Below are 19,754 nucleotides of genomic sequence, written 5' to 3' on the forward strand. Positions count from 1 at the left end.
TACAACGTGCCTCATTCACATATATACACATACAACAGTAACATACTAACTGTTGTATTGGAGAGCAACTTGAGTTCAGTATCTGGACCAAGGATGGCAAGACTTCCGATTAGTAGGTGACTTCCCCCACCTCCTGAGCTCCAGCCACCCGCAACAACACGGTGTATAAGGCAAGAAAATGAAGTTGTTGCCATTTACGTTCCAGATGGTACTGCATTGTGGATAAAAATCTGACCATTACCACTGGCTGAACTGCAGGTAGCTGCAGGTGTTCCTCTCTCCTGGCCTCCTCCATACATATCAATCACAATTTGAAACAAAGGTTTAAAATTTGTAACTCCATAAGATTTGTAGCCACTGATTTTCAGTCTGAGCAGCACGGTGGTGTGGTGGTTAGCACTGTTTCCTCACAGCGAGAAGGTCCGGGCTGCTACAGGCTGGTGACCTGTCCAGGATGTACCCCGCCTCTTGCTCTATGGCACCTCTTGAAACTGGACTCTCTGGGGAGAAGAGGACTACGGACAAACTACTGGACATCCTGGATGATGCTGTTCAGTGACTGACTGATCCTCCCCAAGTGGAGGACTAACAGACTGGAAAACTGCTTTGTCCCTCATCAGAGTGTACAACTCCTCTTTGGGGGGAGGAAGGGTAACAGGAGGACAGAGGAGGGGTGGAGCAGCAGCCGGAGCCTGACCACAACACAACATAACACAAAGAAATACCAGAAAATGTTCAATAACAAAATCCAGTCTGCTAATCTGCTAGACATTTTATTTGTGCATTTGAAAGGACTCCTTGGAATATAAAGAAGTGAGGGGTGACTCAAAGCTTTTGCACAGCACTGTAAGTTGTCCCAAATGAAAGCTGAACTCAGTAACTTGTGTTCATTTGATTTTTAATGTTTGGGAAACGAGACGGCATCACCTCTCCATGCTTTCTGTCCGCAGCACCAGTCTGAAATACTCCAAACCCAGTGTGACAGACGGCTCTCGGTTGTTGTTGGTGTGTGATGTTGCACTGGGACGTTGTGTGAAGGTCCACAAGACAGATATCACGCTGACCCAGGCCCCTGAGGGACACCACAGCGTGCACGGGGTCCGCCTCACCCCAAACACTCCCTCTGAGTTTGAGGTCAGTGTGTGTGAGAGTCAGTGAACACTGAAAGATAAACAAAGGGTAGAATAAAAAAAAGATTGCCCATAAGGTAAATTCTGCTCCTGTGTAGTGAATTTATTATTATTCTGTCAGAATGAGGGGGGGGGCGGGGGGGTTGTATGTGGTGCTCAGCATTAACACATGTAAATATTCATCTACTCCTGTGTGTCCTCCAGGATGATGAGTATGTGGTGTACAGTCCTGATCAGGTACAACTGAAGTATGTGGTTCAGTTCAGCATTGAGGGAGAGCAGCTGAAAGACTTCACTCCTGCCATGAGCACCTTAGCTGAGCTCTGTCTGCCCTCTTCTGGTGAAGGTGAGAACTGGACACCTGGAATATTCCACTGATCTCATATTAAACAATCTCATATTGTTACATTCTGTATGTTTTGAGCAATGCAGGGATTCAAATAGAAAACTGGCAGCTTTGAGTTCACTCAGCTTACTTGTTTTACTTCAGTGTGCACAAGGAGACTTTAGCTATTGGCCACATGCAGCCCAGATTGATCTCAAGTGGTCTGGACCAGTTCACATGTAGAGTTTCTGTAACTGAACAACAGCTTTTTAATCTCTTTATGACATTATGACCTGTAAAGATCTAGAAATACTCAGTAAAGTGTGTATTTGTACCTCTGCTGTGCTGCCTCTGGGCCTCATACTGCATGTTTGACTGTTTTTATTGGTCAGGATGGGACTGATGATGTTTAAGCACTTCAAGTTTCAGCTGAATGTTTAGGAGACTGCTGGCCTTGAAAAAGCCAGAGGAAATCCCTCTCCAGCTGGTCTGCTGTGTGTCACCTAAAGTGCAGTCTGAGTATTTGCCTGTTGATTTTACATGATTTTTCCCTGTGTGTGCAGAACTCACTTTAGACGATAGTACTTTTGAAGATATTAAAAACCCTCTGGAAGAGGTGACAGCCGGACTGTTGGACAGCACCGGTCAGCAGCTCCCCCTGCAGGCTGTTCATGTGAAGTGCAAACTGATGGATCTGTTGTCTCAGGTAGAAAACCAAAAACAGGACAGAGGCTCCTTAGTATTTTTTCATTGTCAGCTTCCTGTCATGTGATTTGAGTTTGAGTTGTTGGTCTCTTTTTAGGTCATCATATTCCAGAAATACACCAATCTGAGCTCAGTGCCCATTGAGGCAAAGTATGTTTTCCCCCTGGATGATTCCGCTGCAGTGTGTGGATTTGAAGCTTTCATCAATGGGAAACATGTGGTGGGACAGGTACTGTAGGTTAATAATTTATCCCTCATCTTACCTACAGGTCACATGAGAGGTTTTTTTCTGATTTTCTGTGAAGTACAACATGAAAAAACTGTAATCTTGTAGAAAAAGAACGACAATACATTTTGGGTTTGCATGTTTAACTCAAAAACAAGAACCTCTTGTGAGATCAAAAGTATTGGTCAGTATTGATGAAAGTCTTCTTGTTTGTGTTATAGTCAGCACTCTGTTGATAATGTCTGGTGCTATAGATGGCAGTGCTCTGATTGGCTGTGATAACATATCATTTCTAAGTATTGACTGTGGGGGGAAAAATGTACCTAACTACTGGGTGTGAGTGATACCAACATGGAAGTGCATGACCTTTGGTTTCTAAAGCTAAGACAGCAAAAACAGTGACTATATCCATCTTGTAGATACAGTCTATGGTGCTGTGCAGTTTAACACAGCGTGTGGAAAATAATGATGTTTGTTTCTCAGGTGAAGGAGAAAGAACAAGCTCGCAGGGAGTACAAGCAGGCTATTGAGAAAGGACACGGAGCTTATCTCATGGACCAGGACGCACCTGTATGTGTGTTCTCGGCTCCTAATCACGCACACACACATCTTCATCATGCTGTTCCAACATTAATGTGTTTAGTGTCTTGTAGTGTTTTGTAGGCCTTGTAGTCCCGTCACCGGTTCTGACGTCATCTTTTTCCTCACTGTAGGATGTGTTCACCATCAGTGTGGGTAACCTGCCCCCTGGTGCGACTGTCCTCATCAAAGTGACCATTGTCTCTGAGCTGATCGTCAGGGACGGCCAGATCCTCTTCTCCCTGCCTGGCAGTGTGGCTCCATGGCAGGAGAGTGCAGCCCTTAACCAGACCACACAGGTAACAGGAGCGTTTTCACCTTATTTGATGAGTGTGGACTTTGCAGTGCTGGTAGTTGAGAAATATGGCTTTTAAAATTAAATTTAATCCCTGCGGTGAAAAATGAAACACAATAAAATTTCTTGAGATAATGGTCCATGTCCAGAAAAGAATTACTTCCTAGCAGTGTTTGAAGTGTTAATTTGGCTTCATCAAGCCAGCTCTCTTGTATTTCAGTAGTGAAACCCAAATGGCTTTTAAGGCTCTTTGTTTTCTGTCACTCATCAGGTCACCGTGGAGAAGGTTTGTGTGCGTGATGAGGCGGCGAGTGCCAGGTGAGCTGTATTAACCGTTTTAGTTTAATGAGCTTAATGTTTCAGTGTTTCGTTTCAGTGGAGTTCTGTGGTGAGGCCGTGGATCTGTTAGCCAGTCTGCTCGTCTCCAGCTCCATATTTTTAATAAACAACTCCGATAGAGTAGCTTTGCATTATTTACAGCTCAAAATAATCTTTATTTATCTTATTCTTGTGCAGGCCCTCACTTCATCCTCTGGGTTTACTAGGTCAACTTTGTATACATAACTAGATGTATCTCATTAATCAACAATTTAATTAATAATTTCATTATTTTTAATTTAATACAGAAAATGGTCAGAAATGTGTTGTTGTGGTCACAATTTGACACTTGATGGCTAAAAAAGTTACCATCACATTCATGCCCACGATGAGTGTTTGTAAAATTGTGATGTCTGTGTTCCTCTTGAGTACTCAGGCTTTACTCATTCTTTCTCTCTCAGAGAGTTCACCTTGGACCTGTCAGCTGAGATGCCCTATGAGATCTCCAGCCTGCAATGCATCACTCACAATGTCAAGATGAAGGTCATTTGGGTGTTTTTTCCATTTTAGTGTGATTATTGTTAGACAGGAGATGAGTAGGTGCTGTGTTTCTGAGTCCAGAACTTGATACAGTTTTTTTTTCTCATCTGCACTGTATAAAAAGTATGAGGAAGCTCTGACTATAAATGCAGCATGATTGAATGCCTTTTTAATTATTTTTTTTACTTGTGGTTAACTTGAGCTTAACAATAAAACTTAGTGGTATATATTTCTACCTTCAGAGGTTTTGTTGAGTAAACAAAAAATTAGAGCTAAAGTAACAAAACTCTGCCTGTACAATTTTCAGCTGCTGGCTTATTTCCTGAGGGGTCACCACAGTGAAGGCGTCCCATGGCTGGTTTGACACGTGCAGTCAGAACGAGCTGCTTTTGGAAATACTTCGTTTCACTCAGTGGCAGCTAATTTAGGAAGAGTTCACTGATTTCTTTGAGTGAGGCTGACAGCAGGTCACCTCTCTTTTTCCAGCAATAATACTTATCAGATCTTAACTTATAGTATAAAATTATTACTGCATTACCCTTTATTGTTATAGATAAAATTTTAGACGGATTCGCCTATGTTGGAAGTCATTGTTGGATTTACAGTAACCTCACGGTCATGAGATTCTTAACAGACTCATTTGAGCAAAATGTCAAAATTCATGGTTCACTCTTCTAATTAAAGGGAAAATAGATATTTTTTCATGTCACTAAAATGTGCCTGGGTTTTGTGTTTGTGTTGGGTGGACTCTACCACAAATTTAAAGTTGTGTTATGTTGATTTGTGTAGAAGCAGCTGAGTCCAGCACTGTTCAAAAAGGATTAGTTACTGGCAAGCCGTCATTTTTTCCTCTTTTCTGTGTGATTATGTAGAAAACTGACTGTAAGGCAGTGGTGAGCGTGCTGCCAGGACAGGTCATGGGTCCAGAGGGATTCCAGCTATCCATCGTGCTGTCTGAGGTCCACCTGCCAAGGATGTGGGTGGAAAAACACCCTGACAAGGACAGCCAGGTCTCTCTATTTATCTTCTTCTCTTCCTCTCTCTATAAAAATTCTTTTTGAGCGTTCTCATGTTCTTTCCTTTAGGCCTGCATGTTGGTTTTCTATCCAGACTTTGAGGTCAGCTCCAGTTCAGATGCCGATGAAGTCATCCTGTTGTTGGACACGTCTGAGTCCATGATGGGAGAGTCTCTCTGCTTGGCCCGCAGAATTGCGCTGCAAATTCTCAGCAGCCTGGATCACAGCCTGAGACTCAATGTCATTTTGTTTGGAACAGGTCAGTTTTATGCATTTAGAGAATAGCTTGAGCCGGAAGCTGTTACGACGCTAAAGTGTTAGCTCAGATTATAATTCAATTCATCCATCCATCCATCCATTCGCTTCCGCTTATCCTGGTCAGGGTTGCGGGGGGGCTGGAGCCTATCCCAGCTGTCATAGGGCGAAAGGCAGGGTACACCCTAATTCAGTTCAATTCAGTTTTATTTATATAGCACCAAATCACAACAGTCGCCTCAAGTCGCTTCATATTATAAGGTAAAGACCCTACAATATTACAGAGAAAGCCCAACAGTCCAAACGACCCCCTATGAGCAGCACTTGGTGACAGTGGGAAGGAAAAACTCCCTTTAACAGGAAGAAACCTCCAGCAGAACCAGGCTCAGGGAGGGGGGGTCATCTGCCGAGGGGGGGGAGACAGAGATTAATAATAACTAATGATTAAATGCAGATGACGATATAAAATAAATACTAATAAGTGTGAGATTGTGGAATAAAGCTGAGTGACAGGAACTGGAGCAGCACATCTCTCTGTGTGTCACTGCGTTATTACTTTATTACATTTAGCAGAGGCCTTTATTCAAAGCGACTTACAATGATGACACAATAACACAAAAAGCCAAAACAAAAAATAAAACATTAAAAGAGTTGAACAATAAAAACCAATGGCACATTAAAAATGTATGTCTATACACATCAAAGTAATTGTCTTAGTTAGTGCAGGTATTCTCCAAAAAGCTCAGTTTTTAGGAGTTTCTTAAAAACATCGAGGGACTCAGCTGCTCTGGTGGAGGTAGGCAGCTTATTCCACCATCTGGGAACTATGGAGCACAACAGTCTGGATTGCTTTGGGTAGATGTTGGGTAAAGCAAGGCGACATTCAGTGGAGGAGCGCAAAGGCCGAGATGGAACATAGGCTGTCTTCTGTCATTACCTTATAGGCTTTATATTTGATGCGAGCAGCAACCGGAAGCCAATGAAGCTCAATGAGCAGTGGGGTGACGTGCCCGTTTTGGAAGATTAAAGACCAGACGTGCTGCTGCGCTCTGGATCATTTGTAATGGTTTAATAGCACAGGCTGGAAGGCCCGTTAGCACTGCGTCACTATAATCAAGGCGCGAGATGACCACAGCCTGCACCAGGAGCTGAGCAGCATGTTGCGTTAGAAACGGTCTAATTTGTCTGATGCAGGAAACACCAGTAGTTCAGTCTTAGAAAGATTAAGTTGAAGATGGTGTGACTTCATCCATGAGGATGTATCTGAGAGACAATGAGATATCCGTTATTTCACATTAGCTGATCATTTACAACATGTCATAGTTGGATTATTCCCACCAGTGCAAGACTTGTATAAACTGAGCACTCCTTTGATACAAATGTGTCAAATCAATCTCGTATGACCTGTAAAGGTGTTAATGAGATATCATCAGTATGATCAGATATCGCTGCTGTAAGCGGTGATAGATTTCCTAACTGTTAATGTGTTTGCCTTTCAGATCACACTGAAGCTTTTCTAACAGTGCAGCCACTTGTTGAAGTTTATGAAGAAGCCCGGAGATTTATCAAAGTGAGTTATGAATCTTCTGCCTCCTGGGAGCCATTGTCCAAAAGAATTGTGAATAATTTCTGCCCCCGTGCTGGTCACTTATTGCTAATGCTTCTTTAACACTCAACAATGAGCAACACCAGCTAACAATAGCATGGGGTCCAGTAATAACTAACATGAGCAAACACAGACTACACTAACCAAAAGCTGATGGAGCTTCAGAGAGTATCTCCTTAGTGACATTTGCTTGTTTTAGCAGGTAAGCTAACACTAGCTAATATTATCCAGAAGAAAGCCTTTTTTTCTAATGAAGCTTGTCTGGCAGAGATGTGGCTGTAAGGGGGAAACTATGCTCATCATCAGCTGGGAATTTAATTCATGGAGGGATTGTTTGGTTTTCTGACTCAGTGCTATCTTCTATCTTCTGTGGCTGTTGTTGCTCTGAGGTTTGCTGCTCTTTGTGGACTTACACAACTCAGTTAGTCAAGAAATAAGCTGATATCACAGGAGCGATCATTGCTGATTTCTAATCCGTACACAGTGAGTGAATCCAGTCAGATTCATCTCTGCTACCCTTGATGTGACCTAACACTGACCGTGAACACCGCAGCTGCTGTGCACCAGTCCAGCATTGTGTATTACTGTAAATTCACCACAGTACTGCAAACTGACCTGTTCAGCCGGCACTGAATTGCCTCATATTTTCATGCTATCTTTGACTGTAAAGTTAGTGTCATTTCAGTTTTAGCCACTTACCTGTGCTTGCAGCTATGAGAACTACATTTTATAAAACGTAGCTCTAGAAAATATTGCTATTTCTCACTTTACAGCATGAACAGGAAACAATGGTAAAAAATTTGGATTGTATAACTGTTATGTAACAGTTATAATACCAGTAATAATACCAGCCTTTGAAATGACATTTACCACTGTGCTGTTTTTTGTATTTGTCTTTTTTCATAGTACAGACAGTGCATATCTTCTGTAAAGATTCAATTGTATTGTATTAATGAACAGGTATTATAGGTTTTATAGGTTAGGTTTAATTTTGATGTAAGTGGCATGGTGATGGTGCATTTGAAGCCATTCTGCCACCAGTTTGTCAACAGAGAGTTTCAGAAATGCCCGATTCTTCTCTTCCCTGTTAGCACTCCTTTGCAGTAGGAGGCAGCACTGAGCTGTGGCGGCCCCTGCGGGCCCTCAGCCTGCTGCCTCCATCTCGTGGCATCAGGAACCTGCTGCTGCTGTCGGATGGTCATATCCAGAACGCTGAGCTCACCTTGAAGCTGCTAAGGGACAATACTCAGCACAGCCGCCTCTTCACTTGTGGCCTCAGGTCTGAAAAGGTTTTTTTTTTTTTGGGGGGGGGCGGGGGGGGGGGGGGGGGGGGGGGCAGAAGTTCACATACACTCATGGGCATGAATGTCATAGTAAACCGCGCAAACCTCCGCCAAGGCCATAGAGTCACTGACGCTGTAATACGTGTATCTAAATACTGTGAAATAATCTTTCATCTTTCCCAGACAACAATAACCCCCTATCCCGCAATAGTGAAGAATCCTTAAAAAAATTCCTGGATCCAGATCGTGATCCGGATCACCGCCAAAATGTAATCACTTCTTCCTCTTGTCATTTCCAACCACTCCACAAAATTTCATCAAAATCCGTTCATAACTTTTGGAGTAATCCTGCTGACAAACAAGCAGACAAACAAACCAACGCGACCAAAAACATAACCTCCTTGGCGGAGGTAATAATAATTATAAAAGAAATAAAATAACTTATTTTGGATTTTCTCTAATCCACACAGGCTCAAATACATACATACACCTCCACTAATGTTTGGTTACATGTCCACCAGATGCTTTTGGTAGCCATCAATAAACTTCTGGTATATTTCTGGCTGGATGTTTAAAGGTGTATGAAGTTATTTGTCTTTATGATTTTAGCCCAACAGCCAACCGACACATGCTGAGAGCCCTGGCTCAAGCAGGGGGCGGAGCCTATGAATTCTTTGACACAAAAACCAAACACAACTGGGCCAAGAAGGTAGGAGCTCAAATTTATCACAGATCAGCAGCTGTCAGTTATTGTTGACTCATTATGAAAAATTGTAAATATGTAAATGATAAAATTAATCCAAAATTGAGAAAGCGATTGGAGATCCGGTGTGAATTTGTCTTGTTTACAGGTGGCATGTCAGGTGAAGCGTATGGCATCTCCTGGCTGCAGTTCAGTGTCTGTCAAGTGGCAGCAGTTCAACCCTACAGCTCCATCTGCTCTGCAGGCCCCCAAACAGCTGCACGCCCTCTTCAATGACTGTCACACTCTGGTTTATGGCTTTGTGATGCACTGCACTCAGGTAAGCTGTTCATGTCTGTAGCTGCAAACTGAATGCAGCCCTGCAGTTTCCTTGTGTTCCTTTTACATATGGAAAAGCAACACTTTGCTCCTAAAAATGATCATTTAACAAGTGAATCTGTGAAAAATGTCTCCACATGATCTGATAGTGTTCCACAGGGTTTCTTGTATGGACTGACATTTATTCTTTCTGGCCACTCAAATCACGCCGCACTTCGAAGTCATGTTCACCTTTTTCTCACATTCATATACACTTTATTCTGTGCACTTTATCTACCCTGGATCCACACTCATGGACAATTTCAAATCAAACTAGTTAACCTATCAAGGATGTCTTTGAGGCAATGAGGAAACCATCATAGGCACACGTGTGGCTGTGACTGTGGAGGGAAGTCTGTGACAGTCTCTTAGGTCACATTAGGGTTCAAAAAGTACTTTGATATGTGTTGCTGCAGTTTAAGGACTATATGATAATAGAAAAATAATGAAAACCAAATACAACTGTGTAAAATGGAAGCCCCAGCAAAACAAACAAATACTAAAGAAAAGAAGAAGGCATCAGATTGAGGCTGTCGGGCTCAGAGTGCTCCCCTAAACTAATAAACCAAGACCAAAAATCATACCTGCTCATAACTCAATACTCAGCTAATAATTAATAAACAAAAATGCAAAAAGCAACTGAAGCCAGTGTTGACGGAGAAGAGATTCTGTCGCTCCTCATTTTGTAGCTTTGTATGCGTGTAGGTGAGCCTCTGGCACCAATCAGGACGAGAGATGCAGCAGAGAGAGCCTTTAACTTATTTTCAATACCATGTTTCCACCTACCACAGTTCTATAGTAATGCTTTGCTTTAAACTTAAGGCTCAGTCACATTCTAACAGGTCAACAGTAACTGCAGGTTGTTTGTGTTGAAGGTTCATATGAGTCCAACAAAATCAGTGTGATCTGATAGAAGGGTACAACTGAAGGTAATCTGACCTCCTGTGCATGATCAGTGCCGCTAATCTGCTTCAGTTTGATTGCTGACTTAGAAACTGCAGAGGCAAAAATATTTTAACTTCTTTTAACACCTCCCAACTCCTTTGTAATGTGATCTCTGGCTTTTGACCCCACCAAATAGTAACAGTATAACACCACGATGCAAAGAAGCAAATTCTCCTTGCTAACTCCAGTTTTAATGCAGGCTACTCTCCTTGGAAACCTGGGTGGTCAGGAGCTCAAAACAATGGTGTCAACCAGTGAGCTGCAGAAGACCAGGGGCACAGTAAGAGCACAAACACTGACACTCAGCAGTACCTGCTGTACATGTTTACATCTCACTTGTTGGGCCTGCAGTCCTGATGCTGGATGATTGTCATGTGACCATGAGGACAGTGAGGTGATGACTATGTCATGTATTCAGTTTCTGCACAAGCTCACCGCGAGGGCCATCATCAGGGATTATGAAGATGGAAACCTGGATACCAGTGAAGCTGAACATGAGGTATTTTGTCTGCAAGTGAGACTAAAGTCAGACAAACACTGAGACATCTATTCTAAGCTTTACATCTTAGCTCTTATTTTTGTTTAAATATTTTTATTGTGCTTTGAATGTATGTTTTCAGTTAAGTTCCATTTAATTTCCAGAGAAATGGGTTTTTTTTGTTTTGTTTTTAGTGGTTTCAGTGTTACTCTTTTGCAGTTATTATTATAAAGTTGGGATATTTGTCTGGGGCAAAATTTAAAAGGTTCAGAATCTGTGTTGCAGTATAAAAGTTTAGATCTACTCATCATGGGCATGAAGAATTAATTCAAAGTCCCAGATTCCCATCACATTCATGCTCATAATGAGTGTATGTAAACCTTTAACCACAGCTGTCCATGAGCAGTCATAGATATTGTAGGGGCAATAAACAGATGTGCTAATACCTCCTGTTGTTGAACGTGTTCATTAATCTGGTTAAATTGGCAGATTAAAATTATATTTTTTTCTATGTACACTGCTCAGAAAAATTAAAGGGACACTTTGAAAAGCATTGCTTACACAGCCCGGTGCAGTGGCAGCCGTTAGCATAGCTTGGCTGCCTGCTTAAGTAAAGTATGTGTGTGTGATATTTGCTTCACTCTTGCAGGGTAGAAAAGCAGAGTTGAAGTCCTTCATCATTGAGCTGAGCAAAGAATTTTCCATCCTGTGTCAGTTTACCAGCTTTGTGGCCATTGAGGAAAGGGTTTGTGCAATCAGCTTTTTCTACAGTCTTATTTGTCTTCAGATCTTATCCCGTTAAGCCGCTTACTTTACAGTCTAGATTTGAGGGTGGGTTTTTTGAGCTTTTAATTCAATATTTTTTAGGACTCAGAACAAGCAGGAGACGGTTTTACAGACGTCCCAAAGTTGATTGCAGAGGAGGATGTGGACTTCCTTCCCTACATTGACTGGATTTCTCTCGAGGATGAGGAAGAGGAAGAGGATGAGAAAGCGGAGTTGATGTGTTGTTTTGAGGTAGGAATTGATACAAACTGTTATTCATACACAGTAATTCGTGTAACACACAAACTCGAGCTGCATAGAAATTAGTTACGTTTCCTTGGGCCAGGGCACAACACATCCATAGTAAACAAATGTTGATCATCATGTTATTGATTTGACTGACACATTTCTGCTGCATGCTTCACAACCAATGACCACGTTTTCTTTTCTTCTTCTTTTTTTACTAATGGCTGCGTTTATCTCCTTGGTATAGGCTGAACCTCAATACATGCTCTGTGAAAAACCCACACATTATGACGATGTCATAAACAAGGTTAGTCCCTTTACACTCAGATTAATACTGCACATTCACTACTTTCAAAGCAAAACAAATGACAGCAATTTAACAAATGTATATATTTCTAAATTAACATGCAGCCATTGTCCTTAGGACAGTGCAGTACACAATTCTCATTTTTTTGTGTTGAGTTAATGTTCATGTATGAATTTCCTTGTAAAACCTGTCAGGTAACATCACTAATATCATTCTTGTTGAAGTCAGATTAAAATTGGATGTTAGTGGTTTGTGGAGGAATTCAGTTTTTTCTTCATTTCTCTCCTTTCAAAATTAAAGGACAGCTTCTTCAGTATGGACTTCAGTATGGAAGCATATGAAGATGTTCCCCATGCTGCTCCATCCCCTCCCCCTCCCCCTCCCCCTCCCCTTAATCTGGTGCATGCTTCAGAAGATGTTCCACGATCTTTTTCTTTTGGATTTTCTCCACATCGACCACCCTTTAGAGTTCAACAGATGGTCTCACCTCCTGGTTGCTTATTTGCACATTCATTATCATTGCCAGATAGTCAGCCACAGAACTTCATGGATATTAAATATTCAGCAAAACATGTCCCTACATTGGCACAGAGTGACGCGTCCTCTTTGCCTGAGGTTCCCACACTGTTTGGCAGCAGTGTCCCCAGACACGTTTCCATGGCCCAAAAGGCTCCTATTGTTTCTCGGTCTTATGGAACAACGGGTGTATTTGGCTTTTCATCCAGTAACATGTTTACACCTGACATGGATGCAAAGGTTGGCTCTCCACTTGAAGGAAGTCCTCATTTAATGGTTGATGAGCACAGAGGCAGTGATGTAGCCACATTGTTGTCTGGGCAATCATTTTATGAACCGAAAAAGAAAGTAGTCTTAAAAAGTCTTCGGAAAGTACTCCCACCGAAACCTCATATCCCCATCCCATCAGTCAGTCAGCTAGAGGAAACAAGCAGGTCTATCGTGGTAGAAGGTGTCCAAGCCACAATAAACTCAGCAATTTTTAGGATGCCCTCTCCACCTATGAAATTGTCGAGCTTTGAACCAGAAGATGTTTATTATGATCGTAATGAAAACGAGGCTGACTACAGAGAGGCCAGTTCTACTTCTCGAGTTCCACTTTCTGAGATGACACGAAAGATACATCGGAGAGCCATAAGGCAACATCGCCGTTCATGTCAGTCCATTACTGTGTAAGTCCCTAAAATTTAAAAAATTCTAAGAATTCTACTTGATGCAACAACTATGACAAGTATTTGGCTGACAAATGAAAATGACTTTGTTAAGCATACAGCACAAAGAATCTCCTGAAGCAGTGAAGATCCAGTGGACAAAGATCTTCCAGATGCAACGTTCAGTAAGATTTTAAATCATAGCACACAGTAACAACAAACCTGTTTATCACTAGGAGGCAGCAACAGCTTCTGTTCTCAAGTTAAAACATCTCTTTTTGCTTGTGTAAAATGAAGCTTCATTTTTGCTTAATTATTTACCAGAATTACTTCTGATCTGTACAAATATGCATTTATTGAGCTTAAAAAATAAATATATATATGTATTTTTAGGGGAATTCCTTGGACTTTAAATATACAGTAGAATTTGCCTAAGTCAAAGTCACACAAGTCAGATTTTCGCTCTAATCTGATGGCTTCTGCGGGTCCTAAATCAAATCATACAAGTCAGATTTTCGCCTAGCTCGGGTGAAAAATCTGGTCCCATTGTAATACATTTACAATTAAATGTGATCACATAAGTTGGATGAGTTTAGCCCTCCTCAGCTGCCGCCACGCCCACTTCCGTGCATCGGCTCCTTCATGCACAACTGCACACAGTAACAATGCCTGGAGATTGCTTTATACACACACACGACATAAGCGGTTAGCTACACTGGGCCAATAAGTTCATTTCACCAGAGACAATCATGGCAAGCGCAGGAGGCAAGCATAAGCTACAAACTCACAATTATAACCAAAAATACAAGATTATAATATTTGTGGAAGCAAATCCAGAGACGAACCAGTTGCTCTGAAATTCAATATCAGACCCCAAACTGTCTATTTTGAAGAATCTGATTTTATCTGACTTACACATAAGACGGATTTTTTTCAAGTTGGATCAAATTCCATGGGCCATTTGAATCCTACTGAGGCGATTTTTACTGTGATTCAAAGAGAAAGATAAATAAATAAAAAATAATTACTAGTTGTTGGGGCCACAGTGTTTTAATGTGCTGTATCTACACTTTTATATAGTACATGTTGTTTCTCCATTTTAAAGCTACATTTGAGAGTCTTAACTTATGACTATATTAAAAAATATTTTGCCACAAAAGGAATCATGGCTAAGGCTAACGTGCCGGAGGCACAGATTTGGCCTCTGTTTGCCTGCAGCACTGATAATGTAAAAAGGATGGACCAGTGATTTTGTCTTTTTTTTCTTCTGGATTAAAAATAAAAAAAAAAGGTTTGCCTTTGATCCAGTGCTGTTTGTCTCTTTGTTGCAGGTGGGGTACTGGGAGTTAACCACAGAACTGGGGACACTAATTAATGTCAATGTGGACATTTTTGCCAACGTGTTCCTGAAGAACAAAGGCATCCATTCTCTAGGTGAGAACCTGTTACAGAGCTTTGAAGGGGATTCTTTTTTGGGGATTGATTGAAGAGATACTATCATTATTATACTGTAAGAAAGTTGTACAGTGTAAACATAAGTGAAAGTAAACCCATACAAACACCTACAGTTAGGTCTGGTTTTTTTTTCCTTTTTTTTTTTAAGTGTTTTACAATTTAGGTCTCTACTCATCATTTAAATAACTACAGTCCACACTTAGTGCTTTCAGTTGATTGGTGTAACAAAGATTTAACCATTAAGGCCATTTTCCCCCCATTTTTCAGGGGCTCAGATGTTATTGACAGTTATTTCACTATTTCACTATTTCACATTTTAAGCTTGTAGATCATTCTGAAGTGTGAGATTTACATTTGGTAGCTATTACTCTGGGTATAAAAGTATGATTATGTGAAACACACATCAAGAGGCTTTTTTGGTTCTATTTTGGTTTGTATTTTATATATATATATATATATATATATATATATATATATATATATATATATATATATATATATTATATGCAAACAATCAAATGGTAAATGGACCTTATCAGCATATTATACAGCATGCTTCTTTCACACACAGTCCTGCAGTCACTTTCTACGTCTGAATGCTTTTTGTTCACACACATTCACGCTCTAAAAAACGCACTGGGAGCAACTTGGGGTTCAGTATCTTGCCCAAGGATACTTTGACTGGAGCATCCAGGGATCACTACCAACCTTCAATTAGTAGATGACCTACTCTACCTCCTGAGTCACAGCCACCCACTGCTTTAAACAGTGCTAAACACATATACTCTTTGTGTGTGTGTGCATGTGTGTTTGAAGGCGTGAAGGCCCATGCAGACATCCTGAGGCTGGTGGCAACTCTTCTGGTTCTGCAGCTGATGAGGGTGGAAAAAACCGAAGAAGGCAAGCTGCTCCGCACCCTGTTTTGCCTGGAAGAGGCTTCTCAGCCCAGGTCTGTCTCACACAGGACACAGCGCCTTTAGGAGAAAATATGAAATTAAACTTGAACACTGCACAACGTGTGATGTGATATGTTAATGAAGCATACCTCTCTTTTTGCCTCACATGACTTTAAAAATACAGTTAGGTCTGGAAATATTTGCATAATCACTGTTTTTACAATTTTGTTTCATATTTGAAATGGAAAAATCAAAAGTGTTGACTTTCACCTTTAATTCAAACATCCACCACTGTGACTGAGACTGAACTGAAGGAAGTTTTTATGTTTCAGGCCTGACCAATGGGAGGGGGTGAAGAAGGCGGTGGACTGGGTTTGCTGGGCTGACCGGCAGTACCCCTGTGTCTACAGTCGGCTGGAGTTTGGCTTGACCTGGGAATCCGCCACCCGTCAGCTACTAGGTTATGAAGGCCTTCCTCCCTTCTCCCCCCTCAACGGTCTGCATCTGCAGATGACCATGGCCTCACTACTGGTCCAATGAGTTTGTTTTGGAGACCTTGTAGCCTTTCTGAGGAGATGATAAGAGCTTTAAGATTTGTTTGAAGATGAATGTGCATGTATTCCTTTGGGTTATATGTAGAGTTCTGTACTCTGTGTTTATACACATACATAATCATATACTTTCAATCCTCTACAGTAATTAATTTCTTAAATGTTACAAATACAGGAATCACAATGTTGTTAATCAAGTTGGGTATCGAATGTTTGGCCATATATGTGACTTCTGGAAAAAGCCAGTCAGCCAGGATCATTTTTTCTTTTGCTTCTGCTCTTGTACCAACCTTTAGACACAGAAGCTATAATTCCTCAAGAATTTTGGTTAAACAAACCTGATAACATAACTAATTTAGCTGAAGAAAGCATCCATTTGGCCTACAATCCAGTGACTTCTGAAAACTATGAGTTAGTGAAATGCTGGAGATCATAAAGGTCAAAAGTTTTCATCTTTAGTGTAATGAGATCATGTTCTTAAAAATAATTCATGTCCATGATGACTTAATGATTATTTACCAAAGCTTTAATTTGTGATGGTTAATAAAAATTTTAATCACTTAAATAAATGTGTTATTGTTTGTTCGGCTGAATATTTTTGATTGCAATTTCATGTTATTTAAACACCAAAAATGAACTGCATTTGCACTGTTATAAAATGCACACTTTTCTAAATTAAAACTTGAGATATGTCTGGATATAATAAAGATCATTTGTTCACTGAACTGCAATCAGGCTCAGAAAGACACCGTCAAAATATTACTATTTGAGATGGCTGTTTATTTCATTACAGTGATCATTACAGGATCAGTTGATACAGCTGCTCAAAATGATACGTAGCTGTTGCATTCCACTTAAAGCATCGTTTCTCATTCCTGCTGCATCACACTTGGCTGTGAACCGCTCCAGTGCGAGCTGAAGGCCACCACCTGATGGCGCCAATAGAACCACATTATCCACAAAAAGCAGAGGTGAGATCCTGGAGCTGTGCACTAAAGCTCATTCTCACCAGAAACTACACATAACATAACTTTAATTAAGATAAACTCTAATGTAGTATAGCTTCATAGTAACCTGCAGTCCAAACCTTTCACCAATCAGAAACATTTGGCACATCATAAAATGAAAACTATGACAAGGAGTGTTGAGCAGCTAGAATCCTTAATCAGGCAAGAATAAGCCAGCATTCATTTTCCAAATGTCCAGCAAAGTGGGCTCCTCAGCTCCCAAATGTTTATGAACTGCCATAAAAAAGAACAGGTAATGCAACATAGTGGAAAATGTGGCTAAACTTTTTTTTTAAGTACAAATATGTTTAAGAAGTACTTTGCTGCCATCAAACTGAGAAAATATTTTTTCCTTGTACATTTTCTCAGTTGAAACATTTGACATATATCAAACATGGATTTATGAGATTTGTAAATCATTGCATTATGTTTTTATTTGCACGTTACACAGCATCCCAACTTTTTGATAATTTGTGAACACTGTGATAAGGACTTCCTACGCACAATAGAGAACAAACATGTCAGACACTGCCGATCTGATTTTACGACTGTGGAATCTATTAAAACTACATAAACAACGTATAGTCTTCATTTCTTGTCTGGACAGGTGGTGATGGCTTCAGACAGAAGGAGCTTTGGGGTATTGTCACATACACAGGAGATAACTTGATAAACATACAATGCACACTTGGAGGTTTTGAGCAAATGCCCAAATGAAGGTCAAAATAAATATTATGGGAAAAACGTCTTGGCAATTAAATGTAATTTTAGAGTGTAATGCAGTCCTTTTACATGAATATTGATTTGTGGATGGGTTAAGGCATTATTTCCAGTTCTTGATCCAAATACATTGTTGTACCATAAATATTTGCTTTTACAAGAAGAACTCTATAAGTTCTCTATAGGCTACTTTTATTAAAGTTTGTCTTTTTCTTTAACTTATTTGTTAATTTTGATCATTGTTCACACAATGTGACAGCCAGGTCTGACAGGCAGGAAGCGTAAGAAGGTAGAGAGCAAAGCAAAAAAAAGAGATAGGGGAGAACCCCCACCCCAACTGGTCACAGCACATGACCCCCCCTCCCTGAGCCTGGTTCTGCTGGAGGTTTCTTCCTGTTAAAGGGAGTTTTTCTTTCCCACTGTCACCAAGTGCTGCTCATAGGGGGTCGTTTTGACTGTTGGGTTTTCTCTGTATTATTAAACAAATTCACATATTTATTCACTTATATAAGAAAAGAAATCCCAGCTTTTCTTTTTACCCTCCAAGCTCAGGTCCTCTACCAGAGGCCTGGGAGCTTGAGGGTCCTGCGCAGTATCTAAGCTATTCCCAGTATTGCGCTCTTCTGGACAGAGATCTCGAATGTTGTTCCTGGAATCTGCTGGAGCCACTCTCCCAGTTTGGGGGTCACTGCCCTGAATGTTCCAATTACCACGGGGACCACTGTTACCTTCATGTTCCACATCCTTTCCAGCTCCTCTCTGAGCCCTTGGTATTTATCGAACTTCTCGTGTTCTTCTTCTTGATGTTGCTGTCACTTGGTGTTGCACTGTCTATCACTACGACCTTCCTTTGTTTATCCACCACTACGATGTCCGGTTGGTTAGCCATCACAAGTTTGTCTGTCGGTATCTGGAAGTCCCACAGGATCTTAGCTCTGTTGTTCTCAACCATCCTTGGGGGTCCTTGGGGGAATATCCCATTTTCACCTCGGGACTTCCAGGTCATACACAGATGTTCCTGTATACTCTGTCGGCCACTTGCTTATGGCGTTCCATGTATGCCCTGCCTGCTAGCATCTTGCACCCTGCTGTTATGTGCTGGATTGTCTCAGGGACATCTCTGTACAGCCTGCACTTGGGGTCTTGCCTGGTGTGGTAGACCCCAGCCTGTATAGATCTTGTGCTCAGAGCTTGTTCCTGTGCTGCCATGATTAGTGACTCTGTGCTGTCTGTTAGTCCAGCCTTGTCCAGCCATTGGTAGGATTTCTCTATGTCAGCCACTTCCTCTATCTGCTGGTAGTACATGCCATGCAGAGACCTGTCCTTCCACGATGGTTCTGTTCTTCCTCCTTTTCTTTCTCAAGTTTCTGCTGCGTGAGGTACTCACTAAGCACATGATCCTTTGTGGTCATCTTCCTGATGTATTCATGGATCTTTCTTGTTTCATCTAGAACAGTGGTTCTGACACTCACTAGTCCTCGGCCACCTTCCTTCCGCTCAGCGTACAGTCTCAGGGTGCTGGATTTGGGGTAAAACCCTCCATGCATGGTAAGAAGCTTTCTTGTCTTAACATCAGTGGCTTCTGTTTCCTCCTTTGGCCAGTTTATTACCCCAGCAGGGTATCTGACAGCTTCTTGTTCTTCCTATTCAGCTGACTCTTCAGGATTTGCCTTACTCTCTGCAGGTACTTGGAGGTTGCAGCTTTCCTAACAGCAGAGGTGGGAAATAATGAAGTACAAATACTTTGTTAACACTGCACGAAAAGAAGCATATTCATCCCCATATACTGACGCAGGCGCTGTTAGTAAACGACAGCTTTCGTCAGCATACGGGGCAGCGCATTGTCGTTCGCCTGAGACGGATATGGTCGTTTACGTACC

General features: G+C 41.3%; 1 protein-coding gene across 2 annotated transcripts in view; it reads left to right on the forward strand.

The window, feature by feature from the left end:
• The window catches only part of LOC115776692 (protein mono-ADP-ribosyltransferase PARP4-like), a 29,506-nt gene extending 12,777 nt beyond the window's left edge, over nucleotides 1-16,729 (forward strand). For both annotated transcript variants that reach the window (XM_030724448.1, XM_030724449.1), the window contains 24 exons: nucleotides 951-1,134; nucleotides 1,335-1,476; nucleotides 2,019-2,161; nucleotides 2,258-2,389; nucleotides 2,870-2,956; nucleotides 3,100-3,264; nucleotides 3,532-3,578; nucleotides 4,040-4,121; nucleotides 4,991-5,128; nucleotides 5,204-5,393; nucleotides 6,889-6,959; nucleotides 8,087-8,274; nucleotides 8,888-8,987; nucleotides 9,130-9,300; nucleotides 10,483-10,563; nucleotides 10,702-10,782; nucleotides 11,411-11,506; nucleotides 11,629-11,778; nucleotides 12,020-12,079; nucleotides 12,380-13,266; nucleotides 13,361-13,430; nucleotides 14,577-14,679; nucleotides 15,517-15,649; nucleotides 15,929-16,729. In XM_030724448.1, coding sequence (XP_030580308.1) covers nucleotides 951-1,134; nucleotides 1,335-1,476; nucleotides 2,019-2,161; nucleotides 2,258-2,389; nucleotides 2,870-2,956; nucleotides 3,100-3,264; nucleotides 3,532-3,578; nucleotides 4,040-4,121; nucleotides 4,991-5,128; nucleotides 5,204-5,393; nucleotides 6,889-6,959; nucleotides 8,087-8,274; nucleotides 8,888-8,987; nucleotides 9,130-9,300; nucleotides 10,483-10,563; nucleotides 10,702-10,782; nucleotides 11,411-11,506; nucleotides 11,629-11,778; nucleotides 12,020-12,079; nucleotides 12,380-13,266; nucleotides 13,361-13,430; nucleotides 14,577-14,679; nucleotides 15,517-15,649; nucleotides 15,929-16,136 — 3,709 coding nt within the window. In that variant the 3' untranslated portion in view covers nucleotides 16,137-16,729. The remainder of the gene's footprint in view (nucleotides 1-950; nucleotides 1,135-1,334; nucleotides 1,477-2,018; nucleotides 2,162-2,257; nucleotides 2,390-2,869; nucleotides 2,957-3,099; nucleotides 3,265-3,531; nucleotides 3,579-4,039; nucleotides 4,122-4,990; nucleotides 5,129-5,203; nucleotides 5,394-6,888; nucleotides 6,960-8,086; nucleotides 8,275-8,887; nucleotides 8,988-9,129; nucleotides 9,301-10,482; nucleotides 10,564-10,701; nucleotides 10,783-11,410; nucleotides 11,507-11,628; nucleotides 11,779-12,019; nucleotides 12,080-12,379; nucleotides 13,267-13,360; nucleotides 13,431-14,576; nucleotides 14,680-15,516; nucleotides 15,650-15,928) is intronic.
• The last annotated feature ends 3,025 nt before the right edge of the window (nucleotides 16,730-19,754 follow it).

This window comes from Archocentrus centrarchus, unplaced genomic scaffold, assembly GCF_007364275.1.
Source record: "Archocentrus centrarchus isolate MPI-CPG fArcCen1 unplaced genomic scaffold, fArcCen1 scaffold_36_ctg1, whole genome shotgun sequence".
NCBI lineage: Eukaryota > Metazoa > Chordata > Actinopteri > Cichliformes > Cichlidae > Archocentrus > Archocentrus centrarchus.